The sequence below is a fragment of the Heteronotia binoei genome, chromosome 13 (assembly GCF_032191835.1).
Source record: "Heteronotia binoei isolate CCM8104 ecotype False Entrance Well chromosome 13, APGP_CSIRO_Hbin_v1, whole genome shotgun sequence".
In the NCBI taxonomy this organism is placed as follows: domain Eukaryota; kingdom Metazoa; phylum Chordata; class Lepidosauria; order Squamata; family Gekkonidae; genus Heteronotia; species Heteronotia binoei.
The window spans coordinates 2,787,055-2,803,904 of record NC_083235.1 but is presented as its reverse complement, the minus strand read 5'-3'; the positions used below and the strand labels follow the sequence as shown (position 1 = coordinate 2,803,904).

At 49.3% G+C, this 16,850-nt stretch overlaps 1 protein-coding gene across 1 annotated transcript in view; it reads left to right on the top strand.

Moving 5' to 3' along the window:
• The window catches only part of LOC132581821 (A.superbus venom factor 1-like), a 138,095-nt gene that overhangs the window by 87,078 nt on the left and 34,167 nt on the right, over nt 1-16,850 (top strand). The window contains exons 21-26 of the mRNA XM_060253234.1: nt 6,182-6,245; nt 6,459-6,545; nt 7,168-7,371; nt 8,064-8,139; nt 14,283-14,445; nt 16,563-16,658. Of these exons, the coding sequence (XP_060109217.1) occupies nt 6,182-6,245; nt 6,459-6,545; nt 7,168-7,371; nt 8,064-8,139; nt 14,283-14,445; nt 16,563-16,658 (690 nt within the window). The remainder of the gene's footprint in view (nt 1-6,181; nt 6,246-6,458; nt 6,546-7,167; nt 7,372-8,063; nt 8,140-14,282; nt 14,446-16,562; nt 16,659-16,850) is intronic.

Here is a 16,850-nt window from a genome sequence, read left to right as displayed (position 1 = left end):
TGTGAAAGCAACGTCACCCCAGAGTTGTGGTGCTTGCACAGGGGACCTTTCCTTTCCATTTCCTTGTTGAGTTGTATATAATGAAGGAGTGAGCCAGTTTTTTTTTACTAAAAGCATGTCCAGAGCCTTCCATTTCATTGCTGGCCAAAACATTCTCCATGCACACTGGATACACGCACTGAGACTTCATGAGGGAGCCACCTTAAAACTACAAATAACAAAACTCCGATAAAGGTTGTTATTGAACTAATATGGTGCGTTTTGGGGACCTGGGGATTTGTTCATTATTTCTAAATTGCGGGAAGAAATTTAAAAGGTGCACAGTCCCTTTAAATATGAGAGCCAGTTTGGTATAGTGGTTAAGTGTGTGGACTCTTATCTGGGAGAACCGGGTTTGATTCCCCACTCCTCCACTTGCAGCTGCTGGAATGGCCTTGGGTCAGCCGGAGGTCTCTTATCTGGGAGAACCGGGTTTGATTCCCCACTCCTCCACTTGCACCTGCTGGAATGGGCTTGGGTCAGCCAGAGCTCTCTTATCTGGGAGAACCGGGTTTGATTCCCCTCTCCTCCACTTGCAGCTGCTGGAATGGCCTTGGGTCAGCCAGAGCTCTCTTATCTGGGAGAACCGGGTTTGATTCCCTACTCCTCCACTTGCAGCTGCTGAAATGGCCTTGGGTCAGCCAGAGCTCTCTTATCTGGGAGAACCGGGTTTGATTCCCCACTCCTCCACTTGCAGCTGCTGAAATGGCCTTGGGTCAGCCATTGCTCTCTTATCTGGGAGAACCGGGTTTGATTCCCCACTCCTCCACTTGCAGCTGCTGAAATGGCCTTGGGTCAGCCATTGCTCTCTTATCTGGGAGAACCGGGTTTGATTCCCCACTCCTCCACTTGCAGCTGCTGAAATGGCCTTGGGTCAGCCAGTGCTCTCTTATCTGGGAGAACCGGGTTTGATTCCCCACTCCTCCACTCGCAGCTGCTGGAATGGCCTTGGGTCAGCCAGAGCTCTCTTATCTGGGAGAACCGGGTTGATTCCCCACTCCTCCACTTGCACCTGCTGGGATGGCCTTGGGTCAGCTAGAGCTCTCTTATCTGGGAGAACCGGGTTTGATTCCCCACTCCTCCACTTGCAGCTGCTGGAATGGCCTTGGGTCAGCCATTGCTCTCTTATCTGGGAGAACCGGGTTAGATTCCCCACTCCTCCACTTGCAGCTGCTGGAATGGCCTTGGGTCAGCTATAGCTCTGGCAGAGGTTGTCCTTGAAAGGGCAGCTGCTGTGAGAGTAGGCTTCCCAAATCCCCCGCCTGGGCAGGGGACCCCTGATTTGGAGCCTCCTCCCCCCGCTTGCCAAAGATCCGGAAAGGGGGGGGGTGGATGGCGGCCCTTCCCCCCCACCCCGGATCGCAGCAGCTTCTCCTCATCCCTTCCCTTCCCATCCAGCCCCGGTCACAGCAGCTGGAGTTCTTCCATTTTCCCAGGCTGCTTCCCGCCCCCAGTCAGCTGGCCGGTGGGGGGGGAGGTGAAGCCCCGCCCCGCCCTGCCCCCAAAGGACCATGTGCCTTTGCACCTCCGGAGGCTTGATTGAAAGGCTTCCTCTTGGGATGGTGTGTCTGTGTTGCTGTGAAGAAGCTGGCAGCAACTCGTGAGTAGAGAGGCCAGTCCCCTGCATCAGATTTGCCAGAAACGGGGGCAGGGGGGGAGGAGAGGGAAACGTCTTCATTATTCCCTATGTGGAGATCGATTCTCATAGGGTATAATGGGGAATTGATCTGGAGGTTTCGGGGGCTCTGGGGGAGTTGTGTTTTGAGGTAGAGGCACCAAATTTTCAATATAGTATCTAGTGCTTCTCCCCAAAGTACCCCCCAAGTTTCAAAACGATTGGACCGGGGGGTCCAATTCTATGAGCCGCAAAAGAAGGTGCCCCTATCCTTCATTATTTCCTATGGAAAGAAGACATTTAAAAAGGTGTGCTGTCCCTTTAAATGTGATGGCCAGAACTCTCTTGGAATTCAATTATGCTTGTCACACCCTTGTTCCTGGCTCCGCCCCCAATGTTTCCTGGCTCCACCCCCAAAGTCTCCTGGCTCCACCCCCAAAGTACCCAGCTATTTCTTGAATTGGACTTGGCAACCCTATGTGAGAGCCCTCTTAGCCCCACCCACCTCACAGGGTGTCTGTTGTGGGGGAGGAAGGGAAAGGAGATTGTAGGCTGCTCTGAGACTCTGTCCTTGAAAGGGCAGCTTGTGTCCGAGCTCTCTCAGCCTCACCCACCTCACAGGGTGTCTGTTGAGGGGGAGGAAGGGAAAGCAGATTGTGAGCCGCTCTGAGACTCTTCGGAGTGGAGGGCGGGATATAAATCCAATATCATCATCATCGCCAGAACTCCCTTTGGAGTTCTTTCATGCTTGTCACACCCTTCCTCCACCTCCAAAGTCTCCTGGCTCTGCCCCCAAAGTCCCCAGATATTTCTTGAGTCGGACCTGGCAACCGCTACAGGCTGCTGCAGGAGATGGAAATGGCTGCCCCAGCTGACCTTTAGTCCCACGGTGAAGATCCTTGTGCCGTGGTGGTAGCCGCTGCCAAAGCAGCACTGTTTAAAAATATGCACAGCCAATCAGATCTTCAGTAGCCCCTCAGAAGCCTTCCTGGGCAAAAGCCCCATCCAATCCCCCACCTCTTTTCTCAAAACACCAAGAGGGCAGTAGGACAGGTTGGGTCGCCAAGTCCGATTCAAGAAACATCTGGGGACTTTGGGGGTGGAGCCGGGAGACATTGGGGGCGGAGCTGGGAGCAAGGGTGTGACAAGCATAATTGAACTCCAAAGGCAGTTCTGGCCGTCACATTTCAAGGGACTGCACATCTTTCAAATAAATCGATGGTGCGGTCTCATTTGGAATACTGTGTGCAATTCTGGTCACCGCACCTCAAAAAGGATATTATAGCATTGGAAAAAGTGCATTGGAAAAAGGATTACTGAAGGAGGATAGGGAAATGGCTGAGAAGCTAAATGAAGCATTGGAAAAAGGATTACTGAAGGAGGATAGGGAAATGGCTGAGAAGCTAAATGAAGCATTGGAAAAAGGATTACTGAAGGAGGATAGGGAAATGGCTGAGAAGCTAAATGAATTTTTTGCCTCCGTCTTCACTGTGGAAGACGAGAACTTTTTGCCCGCCCCAGAACCACTAATTTTGGAAGGGGTGTTGAAAGACCTGAGTCAGATTGAGGTGACAAAAGAGGAGGTCCTACAACTGATAGACAAATTAAAAACTAATAAGTCACCGGGTCCGGATGGCATACATCCGAGAGTTCTGAAAGAACTCAAAGTTGAACTTGTGGATCTTCTAACAAAAATCTGTAATCTTTCATTGAAATCTGCCTCCGTTCCTGAGGACTGGAAGGTAGCAAATGTCACCCCCATCTTTAAAAAGGGTTCCAGAGGAGATCCGGGAAATTACAGGCCAGTCAGTCTGACTTCAATACCGGGAAAGTTGGTAGAAACCATTATCAAGGACAGAATGAGTAGGCACATTGATGAACACGGGTTATTGAGGAAGACTCAGCATGGGTTCTGCAAGGGAAGATCTTGCCTCACTAACCTGTTACATTTCTTTGAGGGGGTGAACAAACATGTGGACAAAGGAGACCCGATAGATGTTGTTTACCTTGACTTCCAGAAAGCTTTTGATAAAGTTCCTCATCAAAGGCTCCTTAGAAAGCTTGAGAGTCATGGAGTAAAAGGACAGGTCCTCTTGTGGATCAAAAACTGGCTGAGTAATAGGAAGCAGAGAGTGAGTATAAATGGGCAGTCTTCGCAGTGGAGGACGGTAAGCAGTGGGGTGCCGCAGGGCTCGGTACTGGGTCCCATGCTCTTTAACTTGTTCATAAATGATTTAGAGTTGGGAGTGAGCAGTGAAGTGGCCAAATTTGCGGATGACACTAAATTGTTCAGGGTGGTGAGAACCAGAGAGGATTGTGAGGAACTCCAAAGGGATCTGTTGAGGCTGGGTGAGTGGGCGTCAACGTGGCAGATGCGGTTCAATGTGGCCAAGTGCAAAGTAATGCACATTGGGGCCAAGAATCCCAGCTACAAATACAAGTTGATGGGGTGTGAACTGGCAGAGACTGACCAAGAGAGAGATCTTGGGGTCAAGGTAGATAACTCACTGAAAATGTCAAGACAGTGTGCGTCTGCAATAAAAAAGGCCAACGCCATGCTGGGAATTATTAGGAAGGGAATTGAAAACAAATCAGCCAGTATCATAATGCCCCTGTATAAATCGATGGTGCGGCCTCATTTGGAGTACTGTGTGCAGTTCTGGTCGCCACACCTCAAAAAGGATATTATAGCATTGGAGAAAGTCCAGAGAAGGGCAACTAGAATGATTAAAGGGCTGGAGCACTTTCCCTATGAAGAAAGGTTGAAACGCTTGGGACTCTTTAGCTTGGAGAAACATCGACTGCGGGGTGACATGATAGAGGTTTACAAGATAATGCATGGGATGGAGAAAGTAGAGAAAGAAGTACTTTTCTCCCTTTCTCACAATACAAGAACTCGTGGGCATTCGATGAAATTGCTGAGCAGAAAGGTTAAAACGGATAAAAGGAAGTACTTCTTCACCCAAAGGGTGATTAACATGTGGAATTCACTGCCACAGGAGGTGGTGGCGGCCACAAGTATAGCCACCTTCAAGAGGGGTTTAGATAAAAATATGGAGCACAGGTCCATCAGTGGCTATTAGCCACAGTGTGTGTGTATATATAAAAATTTTTGCCACTGTGTGACACAGAGTGTTGGACTTGATGGGCCGTTGGCCTGATCCAACATGGCTTCTCTTATGTTCTTATGCAGAAAAGGGCAACTAGAAGGATTAAAGGGTTGGAACACTTTCCCTATGAAGAAAGGTTAAAACGCTTGGGACTCTTTAGCTCGGAGAAACGTCGACTGTGGGGTGACATGAAAGAGGTTGACAAGATTATGCATGGGATGGAGAAAGTAGAGAAGAAGTCCTTTTCTCCCTTTCTCACAATACAAGAACTCGTGGGCATTCAATAAAATTGCTGAGCAGTCAGGTTAAAACAGATAAAAGGAAGTCCTTCTTCACCCAAAGGGTGATTAACACATGGAATTCACTGCCACAGGAGGTGGTGGTGGCTACAAGCATAGCCAGCTTCAAAAGGGGGTTGGATCAACATCTGGAGCAGAGGCCCATCAGTGGCTATTAGCCATAGCATATTGTTGGAACTGTCTGGGGCAGTGATGCTCTGTATTCTTTGTGCTTGCGGGGAGGGGGCAAAATGGAAGGGCTTCTAGCCCCACTTGTGAACCTCCTTTCTTTTTTAGCCACTGTGTGACACAGAGTGTTGGACTAGATGGGCCATTGGCCTGATCCAACATGGCTTCTCTTATGTTCTTAATGCCTTCCCTCCATTGGAAATAATAAAGGAGAGGGGCACCTTCTTTGGAGGCTCATAGAATTGGACCCCCTGGTCCAATCCTTTTGAAACTTGGGAGGTGTTCTGGGGAGAGGCACCAGATGCTATACTGAAAAGTTGGTGCCTCTACTTCAAAAAGCAGCCTCCCTAGAGCCCCAGACACCAACAGAGCAATTCTCCATTATACCCTATGGGAATCACTCCATAGGGAATAATGGAGTGTCCAGCAGCCATTTCCCTCCCCCCTGCTTTCTGATGACCCTGACCGGGGGGACGGAAGGGAGGGAAACCCAGGGATCCCCTGCCCCCACCCAGGGATTGTTAACCAAAAGGACAGGTGTCGGTAGGGACTCCAATGCAACCGAACCATTCATACCAAAAACAAGATCTGATGCTCTTGGCTTGAAGTTCTCTGTTATTTTGAGCCTCTCGCTGCTGCCCTTGCCCAGTCTTAGCAGTGGCAAGCTGTCTCTGGTGAGCAAAAATTCCGCTTTCTGAGTGACCAGCATCAAAGTTGTGAGCTCCTAGCATCAAAGGTGTGAGCTCCTAGCATTCAAGTTGTGAGTTCCTAGCATCAAAGTTGCGAGCTACTGCATAGTCTGCTCTGGGTCCATTTTTCCTGAGCTGAGACAAAAATGTGTGAGCTGGAGGTTAACAATCTGTGAGTTAGCTCACATTAACTCAGCGTAGAGGGAACACTGGTGGCAAGTTCTTGGTGAAAGACGATTCCTATCCTTCCTTCCTTCACAGCCCGAAGGAATGCAGAAAAACATTACGACGGTCTTTGTGCTGGATCCTGTTGCAAAAGGAATCAGTGAGTAACAGCTTTCTTCTCCTTCTCCTCCTCCTTCTCCTCTACCATAAACAAGCTTTTTATTGAATATAAAGAACAGGATACAATTAAGAACCCTAAACATAACATAAGACAAAGCAGGAGTCAAGTGGCACCCTTAAGACCAACCACACTCCATCCTCCTCCTCCTGTGACTCTGTCCCTTATGATGTTCCTACCTCTCCTTCTTTTCAGATGGAGTCCAGGAGCTGAAAGTCATCGCCAAAAATATTGACGACAAAGTTCCCGACTCAGAAAGCGTGACCCAACTTATCCTCCAAGGCAAGAACCAGCTGTTTTAAAATACTGGGCCTAAGATCACAGGCGAGGCAATGACCAAAAGGGGGGGGGGGGCGCAGAGTGTCCAGCCTGGCCACAACAAGGAAGGTATCATGTATACTACTACATGGTAAAGAATTCGTGAAGATTGTAATGTATTATTTACTGGGGGTTTCCTTAGCTTGTCCTTGATTACCCTCAGGACCCTGCTTTTCAGTGAGTTACCTACCACGACCCCAAGATCTCTCTCAGGAATGCAAAGAAACGCAGTTCCAGGTGCCTTGGTGTCAGGGGGTGTGGCCTAAAATGCAAATGAGTTCCTGCTGGGCTTTTTCTACAAGAAAGCCCTGTGTGAAACAGTGGTGATGTCAGGGGGTGTGTGGCCTAAAATGCAAATGAGTTCCTGCTGGGCTTTTTCTACCAAAAAAGCCCCGACTTAGCACTCCGCCCCCCCAAAAAAGGTACGTAATGATAACAGATCCTGGTGGTGAGAATTCATGCAGGGGAGCGTGGCAATCCAACAAAGAACCGTAGCTCCTCACCATCCTGGAAGCACGCCATCTTGACCCAGCAGTCCTGCTGTCTCTCTGCCCATGTGCCCACTTTCTGGATTATTTTTGGCCAGGGAACCCTGTGGCCCAGATTGTCGAAGACTCCATCGATGGGTCCAACCTGAACCATCTCATCGTCACGCCTTCCGGCTGCGGGGAGCAGAACATGATCACCATGACTCCGACAGTGATCGCCACCCACTACCTTGACGCCACCGGGCAGTGGGAGAAGGTTGGGCTGGAGCGCCGATCTGTTGCTGTCCAGCAGGTCATGCAAGGTGAGGCCCACAGGGTTGGCATCGGACCAGGGCAGGGTCTGTAGCCTTTCTGAGTCTGTGGGCATCTTTGAAATTCTTATGCAGGGTGATGGGTGCAACCACAAAATGGCTGCCGTAGGAGGTGTTGCCAGCCACAAAATGGCTGTCCTGAGAGGTGGAGCCATGCACAGAAGCTCAGAGAAGGCCAAATGCAGGGGGAGAAGGAGGGTAATTCTGAAAAATGCTGTAGGAAAGAGGAGTGTGTGAGAGAGTAAAACGAATATTGTGGTGGCAGCAGCTACTGAAATAGTATTATTTAAACCTCCCCAGCCAATCAGACTTCCAGGAGCACAGCAAGGGGAGAGGCATGCTTTGGACAAAGTTGGTTCAAGCTCTCAAACTCGGAGAGCCAGTGTGGTGTAGTGGTTAAGTGTGCAGACTCTTACCTGGGAGAACCAAATTTGATTCCTCACTCCTCCACTTGCAGCTGCTGGAATGGCCTTGGGTCAGCCATGGCTCTCGCAGGAGTTGTCCTTGAAAGGACAGATGCTGTGAGAGCCCTCTCAGACCCACCCACCTCACAGGGTGTCTGTTGTTGGGGGAGAACATATAGGAGATTGTGAGCCGCTCTGAGTCTCTGATTCAGAGAGAAGGGCGAAGTATAAATCTGCAGTCTTCTTCTTGCTGATGTCCTTTGCCTCCTCTCTTTTCAGGTTATATACAGCAGCTGGCATACAAGAAATCAGACAACTCCTACGCTGCTTTTACCGATCGCCCATCTAGCACTTGGTGAGTGTGGCTGTGAGTTTTTCTATGACCCAGTTCAGATCCAGCAGCAAAATATGCCAGGCCACAAGGAAGAAGACATTGGATTGAATCTCAGAGCAGCTCACAATCTCCTTTACCTCTCCCACTCCTACAACAAACACTCTGTGAGGTGGGTGGGGCTGAGAGAGCTCTGACAGAAGCTGCCCTCTCATGGACAACCTCTTTGAGAACTATAGCTGACCCAAGGCCATTCCAGCAGCTGCCAGTGGCGAAGTGGGGAATCAAAACCTGCTTCTCCTACAGAAAAGTCAGCACACTTAACTGCTACACCAAACTGGCACTCCCAGCCAAGGTTCCTTACAGCCCATAATAGCTTTTCAAGATGCCCGAATCAGAGCTTCTCTGCTTGGGTTGCCAATGTCCAGGTGGGCAGAGGAATCGAAAGCTCAAGGTTTCCGTGAAAACCAGCCTCCAAACAAGAACAAAAATTCAAAATACTTTAAAAAATATACATATATTCTCAAACAGACTCAATCGGTCTTTCATACAAAACAAGGAACGTCTTCACCGAAAACCAGTCCCATTTTTTCCAGCAAATCAATGCCAAATCATATCAGGGAAACCCAGCTGAATGATGCACTGTGTATATATATATATAAGCAGATGGCAACTTCTGATTTTATCACGATTGAAGTGTTATTCAGTTTTGAAAGATGTTGGCGTTCTTACCCTGTGGATGAAATGATTTGTGAGAAGGTGTTATTTATGAGAACTACCAGGTCAATTTTGCCGGTGTATATATGGGTTGAAATTTCACATTTGGGGTTTATACTTTTATCGTGCAGCTGGAAGAAGCTAATGTGAAACAAGGGCACCAGTATTATTAGTATTATTTATTTATATTCTGCCCATTCCCCTGGAGGGGCTCCGAGCAGAGTACAACAGAAATAATAAAACCACAATAAAATCACAACAGCATAAGAATAAAAAACCCAATTACGGTATGACCTTGTTGCTTTATGGACTGCTGGCTGCACATGTTAAGAAGTATCGGACAGTTTCGACATCGTTCTCTACTTCACCTGGATTTCCCTGATATGATTTGGCATTGATTTGCTGGGAAAAACATGATTGGTGGTGGATGCAACTACAAAATGGCTGCCACAGGAGGCGGCACCAGCTACAAAATGGCTGCCACATGAGGCAGCACCAGCTACAAAATGGCTGTGGCATAAGGTGGGGCACACACACACACACAGGGAAAGTGCAAGCGCAGGGGAGAAGAGGGTTAAATTTAAAGGATACACTGAGAAAGAGGAGTGAGAGAGAATAAAACTGTTGTGTCCTGAGCTTGAGGCACAACGCAATACACTGAGAGGATCCAAAGACCTGCATCCCGATTGGCTGTCTAATTCAAACTGGCCGATCCGGAGGCAGTATTGGAGAATCATAGGATCTGCCAATGAGGATGCCTCTTCTAATGAAGGATCCAAAAAGGGCACAATCACAGGGTGGTCTCTGTGTCATGGGGGCGGGGTTTCCCCTGCCCCAACTGTATATATTGCTGCATGGTCTGTGTCTTGGCTATAGTTTTTAGTCACTTAATAAAGATGCTGAATCACTACGCTGGCCAAACTCACTACTTTCTTTTTTTTGATAGATTTTATTTTATTGAATCTAATCCAATACAAAGGGAGCATAGAGAAAATCAATACTAAAAATATAAATCTAACACATAAGAATCCAGTTTAGATCATTGGATGCAAATAAAAAACAATTTACAAAAACAATACATAATATGCTAGGTATTAAGAATTAAGAAATAGCCTACAATTCCTTTAAGAATTAAGAAAGCCTAGGGAGAGACAGTTTGGTGTAGTGGTGAAGTGCGTGGAGAGTTCTCTTACCTGGGAGAACCGGGTTTGATTCCCCACTCCTCCACTTGCAGCTGCTGAAATGGCCTTGGGTCAGCCAGAGCTCTCTTATCTGGGAGAACCGGGTTTGATTCCCCACTCCTCCACTTGCAGCTGCTGGAATGGCCTTGGGTCAGCCAGAGCTCTCTTATCTGGGAGAACCGGGCTTGATTCCCCACTCCTTCACTTGCACCTGCTGGAATGGCCTTGGGTCAGCCAGAGCTCTCTTATCTGGGAGAACCGGGCTTGATTCCCCACTCCTCCACTTGCACCTGCTGGAATGGCCTTGGGTCAGCCAGAGCTCTCTTATCTGGGAGAACCGGGTTTGATTCCCCACTCCTCCACTTGCACCTGCTAGCATGGCCTTGGGTCAGCCAGAGCTCTCTTATCTGGGAGAACTGGGTTTGATTCCCCACTCCTCCACTTGCAGCTGCTGGAATGGCCTTGGGTCAGCCAGAGCTCTCTTATCTGGGAGAACCGGGTTTGATTCCCCACTCCTCCACTTGCACCTGCTAGCATGGCCTTGGGTCAGCCAGAGCTCTCTTATCTGGGAGAACTGGGTTTGATTCCCCACTCCTCCACTTGCAGCTGCTGGAATGGCCTTGGGTCAGCCAGAGCTCTCTTATCTGGGAGAACCGGGTTTGATTCCCCACTCCTCCACTTGCAGCTGCTGGAATGGCCTTGGGTCAGCCATAGGTCTCTTATCTGGGAGAACCGGGTTGGATTCCCCACTCCTCCACTTGCAGCTGCTGGAATGGCCTTGGGTCAGCCATAGCTCTCTTATCTGGGAGAACCGGGTTTGATTTCCCACTCCTCCATTTGCACCTGCTGGAATGGCCTTGGGTCAGCCATAGCTCTCTTATCTGGGAGAACCGGGTTTGATTCCCCACTCCTCCACTTGCACCTGCTGGAATGGCCTTGGGTCTGCCAGAGCTCTCTTATCTGGGAGAACTGGGTTTGATTCCCCACTCCTTCACTTGCAGCTGCTGGAATGGCCTTGGGTCAGCCATAGGTCTCTTATCTGGGAGAACCGGGTTTGATTCCCCACTCCTCCACTTGCAGCTGCTGGAATGGCCTTGGGTCTGCCAGAGCTCTCTTATCTGGGAGAACCGGGTTGGATTCCCCACTCCTCCACTTGCAGCTGCTGGAATGGCCTTGGGTCAGCCATAGCTCTCTTAGCTGGGAGAACCGGGTTTGATTCCCCACTCCTCCACTTGCAGCTGCTGAAATGGCCTTGGGTCAGCCAGAGCTCTGGCAGAGGTTGTCCTTGAAAGGGCAGCTGCTGTGAGAGCTCTCAGCCCCACCCACCTCACAGGGTGTCTGTTGTGGGGGAGGAAGGGAAAGGAGATTGTGAGCTGCTCTGAGACTCTGTCCTTGAAAGGGCAGCTTCTGGGAGAGCTCTCTCAGCCCCACCCACCTCACAGGGTGTCTGTTGTGGGGGAGGAAGGGAAAGGAGATTGTAGGCTGCTCTGAGACTCTGTCCTTGAAAGGGCAGCTTCTGGGAGAGCTCTCTCAGCCCCACCCACCTCACAGGGTGTCTGTTGTGGGGGAGGAAGGGAAAGGAGATTGTAGGCTGCTCTGAGACTTTTTGGAGTGGAGGGCGGGATATAATCCAATATCATTTTTTTCTACAATTCCTTCTATTAGGTAAAAAGGAAATATTCCAAAAGAATTCCAAAACTGGAGCCCAAAGCAAATAATTTAATAATAACAACTCCGCTCTGACCCCCCAATTGGGGGAATGGGCAGAATATAAATAAACTACTTCTACTACTATTAATAATAATAATAATCTATAGCCAAATCAGCATCAAATCACCAAATCAGAAGAAAGGGTTATCCATCGTTTTACCCATTACATACTGGTCCCATAACTTTTCATACCTCATTTCCATTGTGGGGACATGTGGGGGTAGGGTTGCCAAGTCCAATTCAAGAAATATCTGGGGACTTTGGGGGTGGAGCCAGGAGACTTTGGGGGTGGAGCCAGGAACAAGGGTGTGACAAGCATAATTGAACTCCAAGGGAGTTCTGGACACCACATTTAAAGGGACAGCACACCTTTTTAAATGCCTTTCTTCTATAAGAAATAATGAAAGATAAGGGCACCATCTTTTGGGGCTCATAGAATTGGACCCCCTTGTCCAATCGTTTTGAAACTTGGTGGGTATTTTCGGGAGAAGCACTAGATACTATACTGAAAATTTGGTGCCTCTACCTCAAAACATAGCCCCCCTAGAGCTCCCAATACCCACGGATCAATTCCCCATTATTCCCTATGGGAATCGTTCTCCATAGGGAATAATAGAGTGCCCAGTAGACATTTCCCTCCCCCCCCACGCTTTCTAAAGCGGGGGGAAGGCCTCCAAACCAGGGAATACCCTGCCCCCTCCCTCTCTCACACACAAATACTTACTGGGTCTTGTTCCTGCAGAACTTTACTTGATCTGAAAACAAAAGCAAAACAAAGGGAGAGGCCGTTCTTTGAAGCCCTTCCTGTTTCCTGCTTCCTGCTCAGCCTTAAAGGCACGTATTTTAAAAACGGACCTGCAGGAGCTCTAAAACTATATGGTGACTGTGGGAGGCGGGGCTTCCCCCGCTGGCCAGCTGGCTGGGGGCGGGGAGAAGCCTGTAAAAACGGGGGATCCCCCGCTGGGACCTGCGGATTGGGAAGCCTATGTGGGGGTTTCCAATTTTTAGCAATCGTCATACCAGCTATCACCACATTGTCGAGATTAAAGATTTCTGATCTTTACTCACCAATTTATCAGGCCAGATATCAAATAAAAGAAGTTTGAAATCTACTGGAATAGTTAGATCGAATTTAATAATAATAATAATAATAATACTTTTATTTAAGTTTTATTTGTTCTACCACTTTATTCCAAACTAGTAATAAGGCCCTTTGTGAAGAAAATACAACGGGCTCTAGAAAAAGGCTCTGGGTGAGTGCCCCCCACCCAGGGCCGGTATGACACTCTGGGGCGCCCTAGGCAGACTAGCTGTCTGGTGCCCCCCCGCGGCTCTGTGCCCCCTCCACACCGCGCCCCCTCCTTCCCTTCCCCACGTGTCAATTGCAACGCCGGAACCGGCTCTAATGCCACGTTCTGGCAATCTAAACCACCCTCTCCCCCGCCAGTGATGACTCGCTCGTCGGGTAAAACTACGCCGCGGGTCCTTGCTTGCACTCTGTCTGGAGGACTGGTGTCCTGAAAGGATGGCCTCGCTGTCGCTGACTCCTCCCCTCCCCACTTCCTGGACGCCAGTCCGGACAGAGTGCTAGGGAGGCCCTGTGGCACAGTTTTACTCACCGAGTGAGTCATTGCCGGCGGGGGAAGGGCTTTAGATCACCGGAACGCGGTGTTAGAGCCACTTCCGGAATTGCAATTGACATGTGGGGAAGGGAGGAAGGAGGAGGAGGTGCGGCGGGGAGGGGGGGAGGTGTGCAGGGGGAGGTGCAGCGTGGAGGCAAAGGGAGGGGTGGCGGGTAGCGGTGGCGGGCAAGGAGGCAGGCTTGCCTGGGGCACCGGGAGGGGATGGGGAGCTAAATTTCCCGCCCCTAATCTCCCAGCACCCTAGGCAACCGCCTAGTTTGCCTAGTGGGAGAGCCGGCCCTGCCCCCACCCTTGCTGTCTTCCACCCACCCAAGTGAAGGCATGTATTTCCCCCCCACACACACACCTGAAGGGGAGCTGATGTCTGTCATCACTGAGAGCAGTTGTAATTCTGAATGATCTCCAGCCCTCACCTGGAGATTGGGAACTGTGATTTCTAAGGAGGAAATAGCATTGTATCTGTCTGAAGTCTCATCCTTCCTCAAACCCCAACCCTTAAATACCTAGGAATTTCCTAACCTGGAGTTGGCAACCATATCTCTTCTTTATCTGTCCGTCTTTCAGCTTGCCATTGCCTTCCCCCTTCGTGCAGCTTCTACATAGGAAAAGGATATTTGACACTGTTGGACATTCCCACCACATACTTAACAGAAACCACATTATTTTAATCTACATAGCCAATTAGAGCTCAGAGCTCCAAGAATCTTGCTGGGTAATAATGACCCTGCTCTCTTGAAGGCTACTAGGAAAGGTGTCAGTGGGCACCATGGGGCCAAGGGGCACAAGGCTGGGGAGCCCAGTGTAGAACAAGCCACGATGCTACCATCCACCCACTGCTCACCCTGCCATCCCAGCCTCCTCATTATCCTGAGCAGAAATTGGAGTTAGCTAGATTGACGCACCACTTTCCTTTCAGGCTGACGGCATATGTCGCCAAGGTCTTTGCCATGGCTCATCCCATTGAGTCCCACATTGATAAGAACATCATCTGCAGAGCTGTGAAATGGCTGATCCTGGAAAAGCAAAATCCAGACGGAGTGTTCCAAGAAGATGCCCCTGTGATCCACGGAGAGATGCTGGTAGGTTCAGTTTACACAGTGAATGTTACTCAAACTGGTTAAGTCCAGGACTTTCCAGGTCCCTAATTCTGACAAATAAAGATAAAAAGGTAAAGGTAGTCCCCTGTGCAAACACTAGTCATTTCTGACTCTGGGGTGAAATCGCATCATGATGTTTTCACGGCAGACTTTTTATGGGGTGGTTTGCCATTGCCTTCCCCAGTCCTCTACGCTTTTCCCCCCAGCAAGCTGGGGACTCATTTTACCAACCTTGGAAGGATGGAAGGCTTAGTCAACCGGAAGCCAGCTACCTGAACCCAGCTTCTACCGGGATTGAACTCAGGTTGTGAGCAGAGCATGGACTGCACACACATATATTGGCCACTGTGTGACACAGTGTTGGGCTGGATGGGCCACTGGCCTGATCCAACATGGACTCTTTTATGTTCTTATGTGACACAGAGTGTTGAACTGGATGGGCCACTGGCCTGATCCAACATGGCTTCTCTTATGTTCTTATGTGACACAGAGTGTTGGGCTGGATGGGCCACTGGCCTGATCCAACATGGCTTCTCTTATGTTCTTATGTGACACAGACTGTTGGTCTGGATGGTCCGTTGGCCTGATCCAACATGGCTTCTCTTATGTTCTTATGTCCTGATGGTTCCTGGGGTTTTTGGCCACTGTGTGAAACAGAGTGTTGGACTGGATGGGCCATTGGCCTGATCCAACATGGCTTCTCTTATGCTCTTATGTGACACAGAGTGTTGGTCTGGGTTGGCCATTGGCCTGATCTAACATGGCTTCTCTTATGTTCTTATGTCCTGATGGTTCCTGGGTTTTTTGGCCACTGTGTGACATAGAGTGTTGGACTGGATGGGCCATTGACCTGATCCAACATGGCTTCTCTTAGGTTCTTATGTCCTGATGGTTCCTGGTTTTTTTGGCCACTGTGTGACACAGAGTGTTGGACTGGATGGGCCATTGCCTGATCCAACATGGCTTTTCTTAGGTTCGTATGTCCTGATGGTTCCTGGTTTTTTTGGGCCACTGTGTGACACAGAGTGTTGGACTGGATGGGCCATTGGCCTTATCCAACATGGCTTCTCTTATGTTCTTATGTGACACAGAATGTTGGACTGGATGGGCCATTGGCCTGATCCAACATGGCTTCTCTTATGTTCTTATGTCCTGATGGTTCCTGGGGTTTTTGGCCACTGTGTGACACAGACTGTTGGACTGGATGGGCCATTGGCCTGATCCAATATGGCTTCTCTTAGGTTCTTATGTCCTGATGGTTCCTGGGTTTTTTGGCCACTGTGTGACACAGAGTGTTGGACTGGATGGGCCATTGGCCTGATCCAACATGGCTTCTCTTAGGTTCTTATGTCCTGATAGTTCCTGGGTTTTTTGGCCACTGTGTGATACAGTGTTGGATTGGATGGGCCATTGGCCTGATCCAACATGGCTTCTCTTAGGTTCTTATGTCCTGATGGTTCCTGGGTTTTTTGGCCACTGTGTGACACAGAGTGTTAGACTGGATGGGCCATTGGTCTGATCCAACATGGCTTCTCTTATGTTCTTATGTGACAGATTGTTGGACTGGATGAGCCATTGGCCTGATCCAACATGGCTTCTCTTATGTGACACAGAGTGTTGGACTGCATGGGCCATTGGCCTGATCCAACAGGGCTTCTCTTATGTGACACAGAGTGTTGGACTCGATGGGCTACTGGCCTGATCCAACATGGCTTCTCTTATGTTCTTATGTGACACAGAGTGTTGGACTGGATGGGCCATTGGCCTGATCCAACAGAGCTTCTCTTATGTTCTTAGTAAGTATTATATTTTTTTAAAAGTGTCTGGATAGTCTAAAGACTTCCCCCACACCTAATGGTTCTCTGGTGCAGAGTATCAAATGTCACTGGATGTGAGGTAACACCATCAAAAGAAGCATACTACACGTTGTTCTTTGTTCTCTGCTCGCCTCAGTACCAAACTGTCCCCGTAACAAAAATCTGGCTCCCCCTAAGTATATTTGTGGTGGCTGCTTGAGGGCATCTCACTTCTTGAGGGCTTAGGAGGGATTTTTAAAAAAATTACTGCATTAAATAGCTGTCCCCACCCTCTTTTCCTAGGGAGGCTATCATGGTGCGGAACCAGAGGTGTCATTAACAGCCTTCGTCCTGATCGCCCTGCTGGAGTCCAGAACAGTCTGTGGAGCACAAATCGACGTAAGTGCCTGCGCACAGTGCCTCTGAGGACGCAGCCACAGCCCAGGCATTTCCCCCTGCAATGCCCCACTTTGGCTGCTTGCTCCTCCAGCCTGAAACTTGACAGCAATCCGCAGTGACTGAAAGTAAGCGCTGGAAGCCATTTTGTGGCTGGCTCTGCCTCTTGTGGCAGCCATTTTGCGGCAGCCGTGT